The sequence below is a fragment of the Macrosteles quadrilineatus genome, unplaced genomic scaffold (genome assembly GCF_028750875.1).
Source record: "Macrosteles quadrilineatus isolate MER2022 unplaced genomic scaffold, UCM_ALF_1.0 Scaffold_5__1_contigs__length_97177068, whole genome shotgun sequence".
In the NCBI taxonomy this organism is placed as follows: domain Eukaryota; kingdom Metazoa; phylum Arthropoda; class Insecta; order Hemiptera; family Cicadellidae; genus Macrosteles; species Macrosteles quadrilineatus.
The window spans coordinates 27,967,353-27,983,184 of record NW_026542598.1 but is presented as its reverse complement, the minus strand read 5'-3'; the positions used below and the strand labels follow the sequence as shown (position 1 = coordinate 27,983,184).

General features: G+C 36.3%; 1 protein-coding gene across 1 annotated transcript in view; it reads left to right on the top strand.

Annotated features, from left to right (window-relative positions):
* Positions 1-15,832, top strand: part of LOC128994077 (laminin subunit gamma-1-like) — a 211,878-nt gene that overhangs the window by 90,296 nt on the left and 105,750 nt on the right. The window contains exon 6 of the mRNA XM_054418314.1: positions 1,144-1,322. Within this exon, the coding sequence (XP_054274289.1) occupies positions 1,144-1,322 (179 nt within the window). The remainder of the gene's footprint in view (positions 1-1,143; positions 1,323-15,832) is intronic.

The following is a 15,832-nucleotide window of genomic DNA, read 5'->3' as shown; positions in this document are numbered from 1 at the left end:
CAAGTGTTTAAGGTTGTATAAGTAAAAAAAAAAAAACACACTGTAATATTATTTTGAAAAACACTGGAACATGACCACTAATTCTAGTTTCGAACATGTCTAATCACAAAGCAAGCATATTACTGTATAGTGTGTTCCCAAAGTTCCCACAAAACAGAAAAAGGACAAATTACATTGCTATGTTGGTTTAAATTACCCTGTTTCCCAAGTGGTCCAAAATTCTAGCATCAATTGACAGATAAGGCAAGAAAAACTAGTTAAAATGTGACCAGAAATTTGAAACCTTAGCATAAATAAGTTAAAATCATAAGGCCTGAATATGTTTGAATCCTCGCAAATAAGCTCGACAGCTCAGCCCTTTTCAGGCACATCTTTGCCCTATAGTATGTATGATTGAACCTGTCTCCTGGCCCTTTGCCTACCTGGGGCACAGCTGGGCGTAAACCATCGAACATTCCCCAGTTAGACTAGCGTCAGGAGACAGGTTCCACAACACAGACTATACATCTCCTCTTTGTATCTGGTGCAAGTGCAACGGCCACGCCAGCGAGTGTGTCCCCACCGGATCTCTGGATGGAGACGACAGGCTGGTGTGTCGCTGTGAGCACAACACTGCAGGAGTGGACTGTCAGGAGACAGGTTCCATAACACAGACTATAGATCTCTTCTTTGTATCAGGTGCAAGTGCAACGGCCACGCCAGCGAGTGTGTCCCCACCAGATCGCTGGATGGAGACGACAGGCTGGTGTGTCGGTGTGAACACAACACTGCAGGAGTGGACTGTCAGGAGACAGGTTCCATAACACAGACTATAGATCTCTTCTTTGTATCAGGTGCAAGTGCAACGGCCACGCCAGCGAGTGTGTCCCCATCAGATCTCTGGATGGAGACGACAGGCTGGTGTGTCGGTGTGAGCACAACACTGCAGGAGTGGACTGTCAGGAGACAGGTTCCATTACACAGACTATACATCTCCTCTTTGTATCAGGTGCAAGTGCAACGGCCACGCCAGCGAGTGTGTCTCCACCAGATCTCTGGATGGAGACGACAGGCTGGTGTGTCGGTGTGAACACAACACTGCAGGAGTGGACTGTCAGGAGACAGGTTCCATTACACATACTATACATCTCCTCTTTGTATCAGGTGCAAGTGCAACGGCCACGCCAGCGAGTGTGTCCCCACCAGATCGCTGGATGGAGACGACAGGCTGGTGTGTCGGTGTGAGCACAACACTGCAGGAGTGGACTGTCAGGAATGCCTTCCCTTCTACAATGACGCACCTTGGGGCAGAGCGAACCGCACACATACACACGAGTGTAAAGGTAAGTGTGTTTGCAAAGAGCATTTAGTGGATAACACTTCTAAATTTTATAGGATGGAAAAATACATGGCTGTGAAATTTCAGCGGGTTATGAAGCCAATGGGTGTTTAATGGAACCTGTCTCCTGACGCTATTATATCCAAATGGGGACTGGTCAATGGTCCGGGAAAGTCCCAGATAGACTGAGGGCCAAGAGACAGGTTCCATTATACAGACTATAGACATTTAACTTTTCAGAATTGTATTGGAGCGTAACCCCTAGGTTTGGATTATCTTTTTTTCCTACTTTCACGTACTAGGACGCTAGGCCCCTAGATGGTTCTGGAATCATATAGGAAAATCCGTTTGTAATTTGCAGGATTTGAACCAAGGACCTCAAAACCCAAGTCCCGCACTCCAGATCGTACCCTCTAGGTGTGAGTGGGAGTTTTTAAATTATATTAGGTGGTGCAGTTTGTGTTTGCCGTTGTTGATGACGTTTTCGTTGTGGTTGTAGTGGTGGCTTTGTATTGCCTGAGCAATGTGGGAAACCACCTGAAGCAAAATACTTCTGTTCAGGGGAACTCTATTGCTAAGGTTATAAAGTGAATTGTTTGATAGATCAGTGAGCAGAGAGAGTGTAGTGAGAATCAAACTGCTCATGAAGTAGGGATTAAAGACCTTATAATTCCCGGAAACATGAAGGACAACGTTTTCTAATTAGATAAACTATTATAAACAAAATATTACAAACTCAGGGACCTAACCGAGTTAGCCCAGTAACCTATCCAATATTAGTCATCAGTTCAAAAGTAGCAGAAACGGCGCCCGTCTTTTGTAAACAGGTGTTGATGATCACGTTGTCTATTGCACATTCTGTATCAATTTCAATTAGGTGAACAGGGTAAACCTGAACATAATTATGAACAGATCAGCCCTTAAAATACCTTAATTACTTAAAACAAATATTTTTAATCCGGTTTTACAGGTAGTAACAGAAATTAATAATACACTCATCGGTTGTGTACTCATTTCCCCTAAATACTGTATCATCTTTTCGCTGCAACCCATTTTAGTTAACTCATAAATACTATTTAGGGATTTAATGTTAGTAATCAGAAAACGTGTTCTTATTTAATGTGTTAAATGCTAGGTGATTTATAAAAGACGGACTAGCCTTTTAGGAATACAACTATAGTCTTTTTACTTTCTCCATCTATCAATTCACTCATAGTCTATTGTAACAATTTATAACAGTTGAGAATAGGAGATACGATTCAAATGAAGAATAGTTATTTGTGTAACTAGTGGGCGAAGTGGCACTTTGCTGCACACAAGAGAAATGTTTACTCACGAGTCGTAGGCGAATGTGGAAAGATTCTAAAGTGCAGCAAAGGTACTTTGCACTCATGTTACACATTGTACAGTATTTTTCCTACAGGTACTACATATAAATCATATAAATAATTAGACTTTCAAGCACTGTACAAAACGGTTTTAGGTTAGGTTAAATCCAAGCGAACGAAATGGGAAACGCTGGACCAGCTGATCGTAGGCGTAGTATCTTTAATTGTTGCCAACATATTTCCAAGCGTACTCGGAATACTTGCCTAATAAAAGTACGATATTTTGTGTTGTTTGGTTGGAGTACTGGTGTGCAGAAAAAAGTGTGGCAAAAGTAAAAAAGAGTATGGCAAAGGTAAGTGCATGCAGCAAAAGTGTTCTGTACTTAATCAGTGCAAGGAAGCCCACTTTGTCAGGTGACTATAGGACAAAATATTTTGTATAGCTACTCTTTACCTACCTAACTTATGTTAAACTTATATGGCATATATCTCATCATGAACATTTTAACATGAGGTGTTATTCCTAGAACCGTTAATTCTTCACCTATTAAAAGCATCAAATATCCTCTCAAACCTAATATTGTCGTAAACGTTGCGAAATCGTTGCTAAAACACGTAGTTCAACATGAACAGGCGCAGCGACGGAAACAGAGCGTCCAAAGCCATGTTTTATGATGCTAATAGCTCGGCCTGACAGAACAATAACCGGCTCCGACCGCTATTTGACGGTTTTATCCGCTGAACAATGCCATATAAAACATATGTCTTTATATGCAACGCGCTCCTGCTTTATATGGGTCCGCTGCCATTGTTGGCCGATTTGGCTATCGCAGTTGCCTTAGAATTAGCTGGGGATTCAGGAATTATAGCAATACCTACCGGAATCGCCTTTGCAATGTGTTCATTGTGCACATTGTGTGTGATGCTTATATATGATGGTTAGTTTACATTCGAACATAGAGGTTTTAGTTGAAGAGTGGAATGAATGTGTGGTAAATAAATGTAAGAAAAGTATCAGGGGTGCGATTTTAAACTACCTCCATAATTTCAACATTGAAAGGTTCCGTTTCTTAAGGTGATACTGGATTGAGATAAATCAAGGTTACACGAAATCTGAAACTAAAACGAAAACGATCATAAATTGTTCAATCAACTACAGTATATGTGAGTACATTGACGCGGTTAGTTAGTTTATTGGTCTGTAATAGTTTTGTTTTTTGTTTTGTCTTGTGTGTAAACTTTTTTATCCTTATTTTAACTACACCACAAAATTCTTTGTAAGTGTGACGATTGCTATATTCATACTGTACCTGTGTTTCGTAGGAACACTAAATACAAGATTAAATTTTCAGAACCAAATTATTTCTGTTTTCATTACTAGACTGAATTTCGTGAACTATTGGGACAGTTATTATTGAAATTTATTATAACCTTTGAGAATTTAACTCAGTAATGATCAATGATACGTTTGAAACAGTTCCATAGGGAAATAAGGAATAATCTCATTCCCTATACACTCTGAACGTTGCCAAACTGACTCACTCTACTTGAGGAATCCACTGTGTGGCTATTTGATATTTTCTGTCCCACTCAAAAACACCCTTATAATTGGGGTGGCTTTTCAACCATGGATTATAATCATACAACATCGTGGAATTTTCACTACGCCAACTCATCGAAGTATATAACACAACTTCGATGCACCAACTGAAACATAGGCTATTTATGTTACAACAGACTGAGCAAGGACTCACGTTAAGAATTATCCGATTGAGTAAAACCATTGTAAAACATAGGCTATTTATGTTACAACAGACTGAGCAAGGACTCATGTTAAGAATTATCCGATTGAGTAAAACCATTGTAAAACAGTCCCTTTAGATAATGACTAAAGCATAGCTATAGTTTATCAACGCAATACTGGGGCTATATGAATGAATTTGAGAATACAGTATTGCAGAATGCAGAGGGCACAGAATATAAATAATCTTTGCTCTCTGCAGTATTGTTAAAGCCCCGTTGTACAACAGCCTCGTGCCTCGTGCTAGAGCAGACAGCGGTAGAACGGTAGAGGCAAGGCAGGTTGCTGCAATAGGTATTGTATTGTAACTCGGGGCTATCTGAACACAATAGTATAGAAACGTCAGTGGCGGCTGTCATATTTAGTAGCGCGATCGCAGATTAGGCCGGAAAGGCAACAGAGGCCGCGGCAAAGCTTATCGGACAATGTATCTTGGGGCGGCATACTGGCCGTATATGGTCACATTGTATAAACCATTCCTGGGAAAACAGTTGTTAACTGTCGTAACATATGTTTAAAACTAACTAGCTGAGGGAAACGATAGGAAAATGTACAGTCATACATTGTAGGAACAGTGTAAGACATCGTAGGCAAATTTACAACCCTATGTCGTTGGATGGGTAGACACACATCGTAGGGAAATGTACAACCTAGTTTAGGAACATAACCTCTAAAACCTCTAATATAAGAGCCGTGGCGTTGGTGTGTGGCAACGTCGCACCTGAGTACTGTAGCAAGGCCGACCTACTGCCATGGTAATAACTACAATAGTAACCGTTTGAACTTAATTGTACAGAAGCTTCATTATGAAACTATGTTTCTTCGGTGGGCCGGGGCTGCGACGTTGCCACTTTTGTCAGCCTTCTATTGTGTGGCAACGTCGCACCGGCCGATCTATTGCCATGGCAATATCTAATAATAATCATGTAAACATAAACATTGTGCAGAAGCTCTATTATGAATCAGTGCAACAGCTGTTTCGGTAAAACGGGTCTGCGGCGTTGCCACTCTTATCTTGCTATTAGAGGATTGCATAACCTTTACACCGTAGAGACAGGAATACACTAACCAATCAAATGGGTTTCAACTAGCAATGCTGATAGTTCTAGCTGTAAAGTAAACCTGCATCTGAAGTCGTGTTAATTTGTTGGAATACAATCTTTAAAAAGTAGATCTTTCCTTCATTAAGTAAAATCTAACAGCATATGCTATTGTAATGAACTACGCCCATACCATGGATACTGGCCAATCCACTAGAAAGAGAAACAGCCATCAAAAGCCAATCAATGACATCAGTATTTATTTCACAGTTTGGTACTCTGCAATTCAGCCACATGATGAATTGTAAATAACATTATAGGGTGGTAAAAAAGTCCCAGGACAGTTAAATATTTAAAAAAAATAATGCAGATAGAGCTACAATAATTGGTACAAAGTTACAGGACATAAAACTCTATTTTAACACATATTCAGTGATCCAATAATTCTTCAGGGGGACGGCCCACAAGGAGTCGGAAGAAAATCTTAAATGGAAGCATAGGTCAATATGCACATCAAGTTAAAGGTCTTTTTTAGTAGATTACAATGCCGTAAACCGCACTTCAAAAGGTTGATCCTGCGCAAAATGATAGTTGTTAAAAGATTCATTTAATTTACATTGCTATTACTCCTCAGGGGGCACACAGCCCTAAGAATCGGAAGAAAATTGTTAACGTAAGAATAGGTCGATATGCACATCAAATTAAAGGTCTTCACTAGTAGATTACGATGCCGTAAATTCAAGCTCAGAAGAATGCCTGAGTAAAAAATGACAGTCTTTCAAAGATTTAAAATGGCGGATTCAAGAAATCTTTGAACATCTGCCATTTTGCGCAGGATCAACCTTTTGAAGTGCGGTTTGTATTCTACTAAAAAAGACCTTTAATTTGATGTGCATATTGACCTATGCTTCCGTTTAAGATTTTCTTCCGACTCCTTGTGGGCCGTCCCCCTGAAGAGTTATTGGATCACTGAATATGTGTTAAAATAGAGTTTTATGCCCTGTAACTTTGTACCAAGTATTGTAGCTCTATCTGCGTTATTTTTTAAAATATTTAACTGTCCTGGGACTTTTTTACCACCCTGTATTTCTGCATTAAATAGTCACCCTCAGCGTGAACGCAATTATACTGCAGGGTATTGTTAAATACTGTGTATATTCAATGTTCCTGATAAGTGTATTTTTGACCTATATTCTTCGAAATTATTCCCACGGAACAGTCATGTCCCTTGGTAAAGAACTGAAATGTCAATGACTAAAAACACACCACGAGCTAATAGTTTAACAAAGGGGTTACTTACGTTTTTTCGTGTCATTTATGTTATTAATGCTTTATGGTATTAATGCGCATAACGTAACCTCACTTACATTTTACATAAACAAATCCAAATTAATATTTCCCATACGGACATATCCATTTCAGATTATGAAGGAATCAAGTAATAAAAGTGAAAATTTATGTTAAGTAATGATGAAAATATAAACATTTCTTACTTTACCCTTTGCACCCTATTTTCAAATACATTTAAATGTTACATTTCAGGAAAGCATTAGTCAGGAAACAAGCAAAGTTTTTACTTTGTAAATGTTATATTTTGAGAAACTGAAAAAGTTAACAATCCAACAGGAAACAATTTGTTTTCAAATAAATCTTAAGTAAATATTTCGCTTCGTAAAGGAGAGAAATAAGTAAGCAAGTTATTCAAACATTTCCTTTGAGATCTTTAACCAAACAGTATACATATAATTGCTATTAGATTTTTATATATTTTGTTTAATTATTGCTAAATTTATATTCTACCTATCCATATGTTTTTTGTCAAACGTCTTTTGTGTGTGGGCTACAGAATTCGTGTTTCAACATACGATCCACCTCTACTTCAGGGGGTATGAAATATCTACATTCAACAAAGGTTCAAAGATAAAGTTCCATGTTAAAAAATGCTCTGTCTTTGCTGATTTCCGTTGTAACTTACCAAAAAATCGACAACCAAGATAATTTTTATAATTCAATAAATTGTTAGTTACGATTACGTGATATCGACTATATAAATGGTAATATCTATTGATTTCATACGTCAGAACTGGAATACAATTTATATATGTTAATCTATTGGATTAGGTACCGAACCTTTTTGTTTGCATGGCGGACATGTAAAGCCATTATTAATTAAATTAGCATTTAACATAACCAACACACATTAGGCCCGTTAATGGACTAGCGGACCAGCGATAAATAGGTTTTCAGATCATAATGTACATTTACCAGATGGTTAAATAAATGCTATGTTTATTAATACTATACCATCTTACCATACTTAACTGATTGCAGGGGGCCCAAAATATCATCTATGTATCATCTTAGACTATTGAATTGTCAATGGTATCATATTGTATGCAAACAGAAAAAATACTATTGCTTAAACACCTAATAAAGTACAGTTTGTAGTTAAATAGAAGTTTAAAAAATGTATAAAGTGTTTTAAGCTGTAAATCGACGTGTATAAACGTACTGTATAGTATCGACGTGTTAAAAAGACATTTGGCTAAATTTTATAACCCTCTCAAAATGTATTAAATAGTAATTATCACTTAACTGCTTACTGAATTCGTTTAAACACGTTTTTACGTTATAGCTCTTTAAAGTCAACAAAAAAGATTTTTCCAAAAGAGACAACAAACAATGGAACAAATTTAAACAAATTAATCCCCTTATCAGTTAATTTAGAAACGCAAAAAATAATAACTTTATTAACAACTCGTGGACAAAAGTTTGAATACGTCAAACCTCATGTTTTTATAAATATATTATGTACGACTGACAGTCCACAGACAATAGCAACCCGTCGGAAATTTAACGGTTTTATCCGCTAAACAAACAAAAATAAAACATATGTCTTTTTATATACGGTAGGCTTCTGCTTTATACATGCTCATAGCCATTGTTTTCCAAAATATGGTTATTGAGTCGCCATTTGAGCGTATTATCCTGAAATATAGGTAGAACACCCTTTGCATATGTTGCCTTGCATATTACATTTTTTATTTGGTTTTTGTCTGTATTCGATTTCTTTTGCTGTGTTTATATCAGGAAATCTGCGCAGTTAAAATACTAATCCATTTTATATTGTAGGACAGTGCTGTAATGTAATCAACTCTTTAAAAGTACAGTGATAATAAGTTTTATCCATTTTAGAAATCTCCGTCTCTATTGTTATTATTATTATTAACTTTTATATTACAAATTGAGTTATTGAGATGGTGACGCCACCTAGGTGCGTGATTGAACATGAATGAATGAAGAATCCGTATAGAATGAAGTGAGAGGCCTTATGTCGCATTGTTCTTAAGACAAGCTATTTCTCTAGCCAGATCCGCTTGGTCCAGTTTTGAATAATCAAAAAGCTAACCTTTCCCAGGATTTAACTGGCGACTTTTTAATTGCCATGCAAGTATTATAACCATAAAGCTATTCAGCTCTATTAAACAATTCTTACCACTTGATTTTTATATGGTCAGCTCGTTGGATAGTCGTGTAAAATTCTGCAACCCCTTTATTTCTCTCAAGAACATTTAGAAATATGCATTTACAAATCAAAGAGATTAAAGCAATTCTGAAACCTCGGACTGGAATTCTCTCCGGTCGTAACATCTGATGGAAGGAGATTGGTCTGCGGGAAATTAAGTCATAAATAAGACAAACGCTGTTGGCTTTTGTAACGTCTGACACCTCCAATGATCAAGTGTAATCGTGACTAAAGAGTCGCGGAGTCGTGTCTAGAAACTGCAGAATGTAGAACTGGCAGAGGGAGAAATAGAGAAAACTAATCATGCAACTCTACCTGCTGATAGGATATTTGATACCAGCTGTGGATATATTTGGGCAGAATGTAGAAATGGCAGAGAGAGAAATAGAGAAAACTAATCATGCAACTCTACCTGCTGATAGGATATTTGATACCAGCTGTGGATATATTTGGGCAGAATGTAGAAATGGCAGAGAGAGAAATAGAGAAAACTAATCATGCAACTCTACCTGCTGATAGGATATTTGATGATAGTTGTGGATATATTTGGGCAGAATGTAGAACTGGCAGAGGGATAAATAGAGAAAACTAATCATGCAACTCTACCTGCTGATAGGGTATTTGATGCTAGTTGTGGATATATTTGGGCAGAATGTAGAACTGGCAGAGGGATAAATAGAGAAAACTAATCATGCAACTCTACCTGCTGATAGGATATTTGATGCTAGTTGTGGATATATTTGGGCAGAATGTAGAAATGGCAGAGAGAGAAATAGAGAAAACTAATCATGCAACTCTACCTGCTGATAGGATATTTGATGCTAGTTGTGGATATATTTGGGCAGAATGTAGAACTGGCAGAGGGATAAATAGAGAAAACTAATCATGCAACTCTACCTGCTGATAGGATATTTGATGCTAGTTGTGGATATATTTGGGCAGAATGTAGAACTGACAGAGAGAGAAATATAGGGAACTATCTTGTGATTCTACCTGCTGTTAGGATATTCGATGCTAGTTGTGGATATATTATTATTTATGATATACTCTGCAAAAAAAAAACCTCCCAATAATGTTTACCAAAAGTGTAGTCCATTGACCGTTCTTCTACCCAATCAAAGTTATTTTATATGAACAGTTCTTTTAGGTTAGTCAAGCCTGGCCTCTATTCAGTTAACGTACTATGAAATATTGTTGTATTAAATATTATTCTTTATGTTTAAGGTATTCCACTATCTTTGAACTCTGTTGATTTTACTTACAGACATAAATAAAACCATCAATTTGGACAGACCTTTTTCTTGCCTTCTATAAACTAAACTTTTATATGTATCCTGTTCTAAATGTCATTGGTTCAGGGCAAAGATCTTACCATAAACACTTTAGAAAAAAAAGCTTTTGTTAAAAGTTATGTGTAGTTGAAGCTATTTCTCAGGAACTTATTGTTTTTAGTACATAAAAATCCACAATCCTTAGACGACAACTTGAGAGAAGACAATATTTCAAAATCGATTCTTATTTACGTTGATTATGTCGGAGTCGGGCGAAACTTTGTTGACAGAAGACGGTTCGTTTGGAAAACAAATTATTTCTTTTGCAAGTTGTTTTCCTTGACACAAAAGTTGGGTTGGTTACTTTGCTAATTTACCTCGAGGACATTTGTTTTAGTCTTAAAGTTTAACTTTTAGATTGTAAAAAACAACTTGCGTCGCCTCGTGGTCGCAAACTCGACCAAAATATGCATTTTGCACACTTATCTATTTCACCCCACGATGTAAATAAAACATGTGATTGAAATTTCTTCCATTTGTTTAAATTTTCTGTTTATATTTCGTTGTTATTTTGTCACTAGCGGCCACCCGTAGTACCCATGTTAATTTATTTTGTTTTAAATTAATTTTTTGTGCTTATATTTTTTGCCTATTTTGATTTATAAAGGGATTCTGCACATCTACATGCAAATATATTTCTAACAGTATGCGTAGATTTTCCCTGAGATGCAAACAAGCAGAGAAAAAAGGTTTTAAAAGATGCATGCCTGCCTATTAATATATAGATGATCACAATGTGAATGCTGTCAGTCACATTATTTTTTACATATGAGTCAGTAGTTTTGCTATTGTATTCTTTCATAAAAGGTTTTAACGTAGACTCGTACTATTTTGTAGGTAAAAATCGTTCAATCAATGATCCTTAATCAGCTAGAGGTTTAAATGTTTAATATGACTGGCATTAATCGAACCAAAATTTAATTACACTAGCACGAACAAATTACACAAAGCTTAGGTAATATCAAATGTTTTGCTTGCTTGATATTGATGTGACAATGTTATCTAAATGACAAACTAAATTTACCGTTACTCGTGAGTTTTGATAGATACGTTTCTCTATAAAACAAAAAATCACAGGTCAAATCTCTCAGTCTACATTTTAACTGTATTTATACGTATTGGTTGGTATCTAAAAATCCATATAACTTCAAAATGCATAACAAGGCTGCATTGCCTAATAAGAACACGGAAACACATGTTATGGGATTAAAATTTTTTTTTTAATACATACAGAAAAATAGTTTACATGAGATGTTTATGGAGTTTTATGTCTATGTTGATAACATGAAGATCATGAATGGAAATGGGGTAGGGCAGGGCCCTGACTGAATGTCTTAAACATAAAATACATTCCTCAATCCGTACTACGACATTTTACGACAAATTTTACTTACAAAGTGTAACACACCTTATTCAATATCATACTAATGCTATCTTACTTATACATTATTCTTTTGGTGAACAAACCCACATATTCTCAGGGGCCCTGATATTGGAGCGAAATCAGCGTCCTTAAGGGTGTTCACAGATTTGCTTCATAAGGCATAACTCAGAGGATCTACGAGAAGCTACGAAGCATATGGCAATGGTCAGAATTACAGAATTACAGACCGTAGCAATTGTCCAAAAGTCTCTATTCTTATCTTCTAAAGGCATTACTCTGGCAATGTGTACGTAATTTTGATTCACACCGTTTAATGAACACGTCTCACACGTCTGATATTAATGAGCTGCCATTGACGGTATCTTACTGCCTCATAAGGAAACGCTCACATGAGCTGCACACAGTTTTATCTGATCTTATCAAGCTCTAAACTTTAAACTGTAGTCGGAAGATTTAAATGTTTAAGTTGATCCATAAACCTTCTATGGCGCAAACTACCTACCTTCTTATGTTTGCCATTTCAAGTAAAAGTATTAAGTATTAAGGTAATTACTTAGGTTAGGGGCCTATGCATTGTTGATAGTAGAACACCTCGTATTTATCCATAAGATTAACATGGGAAACAAATATTGTTATGAAACTCCAGCTGTTGTCAGAAATTAAAAGTGAGAAGAAGGACATATGTTAATTGTAAACAGTCAATAAGTTTGCTAATTTAACAGTTAGTTTGCTACAAACATTTACTTACTTAGTTAAAAGAAATAGTTACTATTCGAATTTGGGTTGGCGTAAATATTACAATGGAAAAAAACGAGAGAGCCTGGTTAATTGATATACTAAAAAGACAACTGAATTAACACTGTGCTGCATTTCTTAGCAATCATTGAAAGAGCCAATTTGCAAACTATGGAAACATAGGAAAGTCTCTCACCACCAAATAGAAGAAATAGATATAATATGTTTTTTATATAATTATAATCGTTATTATGGACAACCTAATGCGGCTATTTATGGAAAACACAAAAAACCAGATCAGCTTTTGAAAAATAATAAGACATTTATAATAAATGTTTATTATATCGATCTGTTATGTACATCTTGAGTATTTCATAATCTTTGAGTCGAATCTTTTAAAGTCATCAAAAATTATGATTGTATTTAAAATAACGCCTTTGGTACTTAGAAATTGCTCGATTTCGAGCAACAGGGACACTAGTATACTTAAATGGATTTCATTATCATCATTATTTTCATGTAATATGTTTTGCTCTAATTTATTTGTAAGCCCACTTTTCTTGCTTCTTTTATTACTATTTATATTATTGCTCGATGATAATTTTTCCAGCTACAATGGCCACATCGTCTGCAAACGCTATAAGGTTTATCTTAAGCACTTACCTTACTAGAAATAACTGTCATAATTTAAACTTCTCCGGTAATACATCACTGTCAAACTGTAGTGCTGAGCGAACCCAGCAGACATCCAGGAATTCTGGGTAGTCGGTGAACAACTTCTTTGCTATGTTGTGTCCAGGAGACCGCCTTAGCTGGACAACGGCATTCCAAGCTGCTCTGCACAGAGTGTAGACCATGTGGAAATTTGGACACTCGTAAAATCAGACTGAAGCCAGCTGTTGGCGAAAAATTTAATAAAGGATGCTTATTTTAAAACAACTTAAGCAAATGAGCTCTTAAGGTTTTTGCCACAAACATCAATATTATTTTTTTAAATGAGATAGGGATGCTACTTCGTATTTTTATCCATTAATGGAAGAAAAATTTTAGGTGATATATATAGGTGAAATATTTAGGTGAAATATATAGTGTGAATATTTCTGTAAATTTGTTTCTGATACCATATTAACTATTTATTTCGTCGGGACACTTATGAAGAGTCTAATGATCTTAGTCCAGTTTCGAGCCATCAAAAACCCAATGGCTTTTCACAGAATCGTACCGGTGAGCTTCTGGTCGTAAGGCGAGCACTGTAATTCCCAGCTAGACGTGGTGTAAACTATGGTTGGTTAGGGTTAGGCAATTATTTTCTAGAACCTATATTATAGAAACAAAATTTATAAAACCTTGCAATGCATTTTTGAATGTTTGATCTTTATTGACTTTTTTTTTCGAAAACAAATAATTTATTTAGAAAAATAAAACACTTCACGTAATTTCTCTGACGGTTTGCTCAATTTAACTTGAGTGAATACTTACATAATGTTTCCCACTTGTATGTAATTCAATGTTACTTTAAAAGAATGATATTTACTAGTTCAGATTTTAGTTTCTAATTTAAAATAACAAACCTGTAAGAAAACATCACATCTTTGATTTCAACAGGGCGTTTAATGACATTTGACATTAAGGCTTCTCTAAAGGTCGAATTGATTAGAGGCAAGTTTTCTATAGTTGCTTAAGAATTTGCATAGAACCAAGAAAGTGCGAGATATTCCCGAGATATTCACACTGGAGTTGGCTAATGAAGTTGTCTGGCATGTCTGATATTAATGAACGACTTCAGACGGTATCTCACGCTTGAATATGGAAACAGAATCCTCACCACTGATACGTCACGCTCAATTAAATAAATAAAGAAAACGATCACGAGTTTGGAGTAGCAATATAACCTCTTCTATGTTAGAATTTGATGATTTAGTGTTATATGTAACATGTATATTGTACAAGTACAATTAAGGGGTTGAAGATAACTTTTGGTAAAGTCATAACATAATTTTTAGTCTTCCGAAGGTTTAGTTAAAAGATCATTTAAAAATGTCGACTCCACCAATTGTATTTATCTTAACCTTTATTAAGGACCATTTATTTAGGTAAACTCACTCTGGCCCTAGAACTTTCATGAGATATCGCAACTGATTGATTGTCTTTAACCTAGATGACGAACAAATTGATTGAGTATAAGACACCTAACCAAAACCTCCCCTAATCAAACTTCCTCTAACCTAACCACTGTTAACTTACCTACCCGAACTTTACCTAATTTTACCACACTTACCTATCCTAACGTAACCAAACTTTGACCTATCTAACATAACACTCCTCAACATTTACCTAACATAACCAATCTTTACCAAGCCTAACATCACCAAGCCTTACTCAACCTAACCTAAATCATTAAGGTCACAAAACCCTTAGACCCACCAACCAGAAAGCAGTAGAAAACTCGTATCTGAGGATTTAAACACCAAGTCTTTGCGCATCCTCATACGAGTCCCCACCTCCCCGCGTATTCCCAGAACAGTTTCCAGCCTTCTTTCTTCGACGAGGTACGGAGGTCTTGCGACGCTCTGGTCCGATGAGTTTGCTTTTTGCCCGACGCAGCATCCATATTAAAACCCCGGGACAATGCGGCCGTGGGAAAAGTCCTGTGTCGGTCGAACTTAAAATATGGGCACATTCCGAGAGGACGGGGATTTATACGCGAGAAACCGTCACTTGTAAAAATTCTGGGCATTCGTCAAGAATTCGATTACCATTAATTGGGGTTGGGATTTAAAAAGGTGATGAGATTGGACTTTTTGGCGAATGTCATTGAAAAGCAAATGCAGGCTGCTTAAGGATTCCTGCAGGTTTTTGGTGATTTATTAAGTCATTGAGTAAGCAATTGGTGATTTATATTCGGGAAGAGGGTTGATTTGGATTTTCTTCAAAAGGTTGGGGTGCTGTGATAATTGGTTTGTGCAAATATTTTTGGATTTGCACTTTTTGTATCGCTAGTCCGGATGCTTTTTGTATTACGGCTGATCAGACTTTGTTTTGGTAAACCAACTTCGTAGATATATTTATACAAGTAGACTAATGCTAATACATAGTAATTGTTTGTTTTCTGATGGTTTTTATGGTTTGTTTGGTGGGTTTTACCGACATTTTCCTTCAGTGATTGGTGAAAAAAACAGTTTGACGAATTTTCGTTGGAATCTGATGTGGGAAGCTATACAGGAAATAAAGCTTCATAAACACAAACTTATAGAACCTGGCAACCCCTACTATAAAGACTACGCGAAGCTAGGGAACAGCTGAGAGAGATAAATGTTTATTAGCAGTCAAGTCAAATGGGTCACGTAATGAAATCACTTACTTGATTCT